The sequence below is a fragment of the Cynoglossus semilaevis genome, chromosome 11 (assembly GCF_000523025.1).
Source record: "Cynoglossus semilaevis isolate Cse_v1.0 chromosome 11, Cse_v1.0, whole genome shotgun sequence".
NCBI lineage: Eukaryota > Metazoa > Chordata > Actinopteri > Pleuronectiformes > Cynoglossidae > Cynoglossus > Cynoglossus semilaevis.
In genome coordinates this window covers 3,624,223-3,625,359 of record NC_024317.1, presented here as the reverse complement: position 1 = coordinate 3,625,359, position 1,137 = coordinate 3,624,223, and the positions used below count along the sequence as shown (strand labels likewise).

At 46.3% G+C, this 1,137-nt stretch overlaps 1 protein-coding gene across 6 annotated transcripts in view; it reads left to right on the top strand.

Moving 5' to 3' along the window:
• The window catches only part of eefsec (eukaryotic elongation factor, selenocysteine-tRNA-specific), a 100,890-nt gene that overhangs the window by 87,515 nt on the left and 12,238 nt on the right, over positions 1-1,137 (top strand). The window contains exon 7 of one of the 6 annotated variants that reach the window (XM_008319963.3): positions 920-1,076. The exons of the other annotated variants lie outside the window; for them this stretch is intronic. Coding sequence (XP_008318185.1) covers positions 920-978 — 59 coding nt within the window. The 3' untranslated portion in view covers positions 979-1,076. Of the gene's footprint in view, positions 1-919; positions 1,077-1,137 lie in introns of those variants that run through there. 6 annotated transcript variants of the gene reach the window in all.

Genomic DNA, 1,137 nt, shown 5'->3' with positions numbered 1-1,137 from the left:
CCGCGCGCCCCCCGCCGGCGGCCACCGTTGGCCGGCCGGGGGGGGGGGGGGGGGGGGGGCGGAGTCTCCAATAAAGATACGGACTCCACCAATTGCAGGGCCGAACCTCGCCATGCAGAATAAAAAAAAAAAAAAAAAAGGAAAGAAAGACACACACACCCCCCCGTCAGGACCGTCACTAGTTAATGCTGGTTAATGCTCTGCAGCTGAAATGACATAGAAATATACACAAACACACCGTGCAATATATAACGACTGTATTTGGACTCGACTACAAATGTTCAAATAAATTATTTCCAAATAAAAACATCCTATAATTTCCTCCCGAACACCTCTGTCCATCTGGGCTCTGACCGCACCTTGTTTGGCTTGTTTCAAATGTTTAAATGTCATTTCGAGACCCTGGGTTAAATGACAGTTAATTCTACCGCGGCCATAAAAGGAAGTGACGACATATTTGATGTTAGTCCGTCTGTAGTTTTTTTTTAGTTTTTGTGACCTGTGTGTGGGCTGACATTTGAATTGTGTTCTTAGTTGATTTCTTTTTTGACGCCAGAAATTTTTTTAAAACTCCTAGAATTATTATTGTAAAATAACTCGAATCTATCGATCTATATCTGAAGATCCATACATTTTATTGATTATTAATTTGTCCCATATGTGTGTTCTGTCGTATAAAAACACTTTGTAATGATAATAATATCTGAATAATAGTGAGGCCATGAGTTTTACTGTTGATCTTTCATGAATGTAGTTCAGACTCTCTCTCTCTCTCTCTCTCCCTCCCTCTCTCTCTCTCTCCCCCCCCCCCCTCCCTCCCCCCCTCTCTCTCTCTCTCCCCCCCCCCCCTCCCTCCCCCCCTCTCTCTCTCTCTCCCTCTCTCTCTCTCTCTCTTCCTCTCTCTCTCTGTGACGGACAGACTATAATTGGACAGGGAGTGTGTGGAGCTCAGGCCGGTCCACACTGCCGCCTGCTTGACGCCGCTTCCTGACGTCAGTGCATCTAAAAGAAGCAGGAGGGAGAAAAAACACAGAACCAGGACATGAACTTTTAGAACACACACACACACACACACAGAGAGAGAGAGAGAGAGAGGGAGAGAGAGAGAGAGAGAGAGAGAGAGAGGGTGTCCAGAGC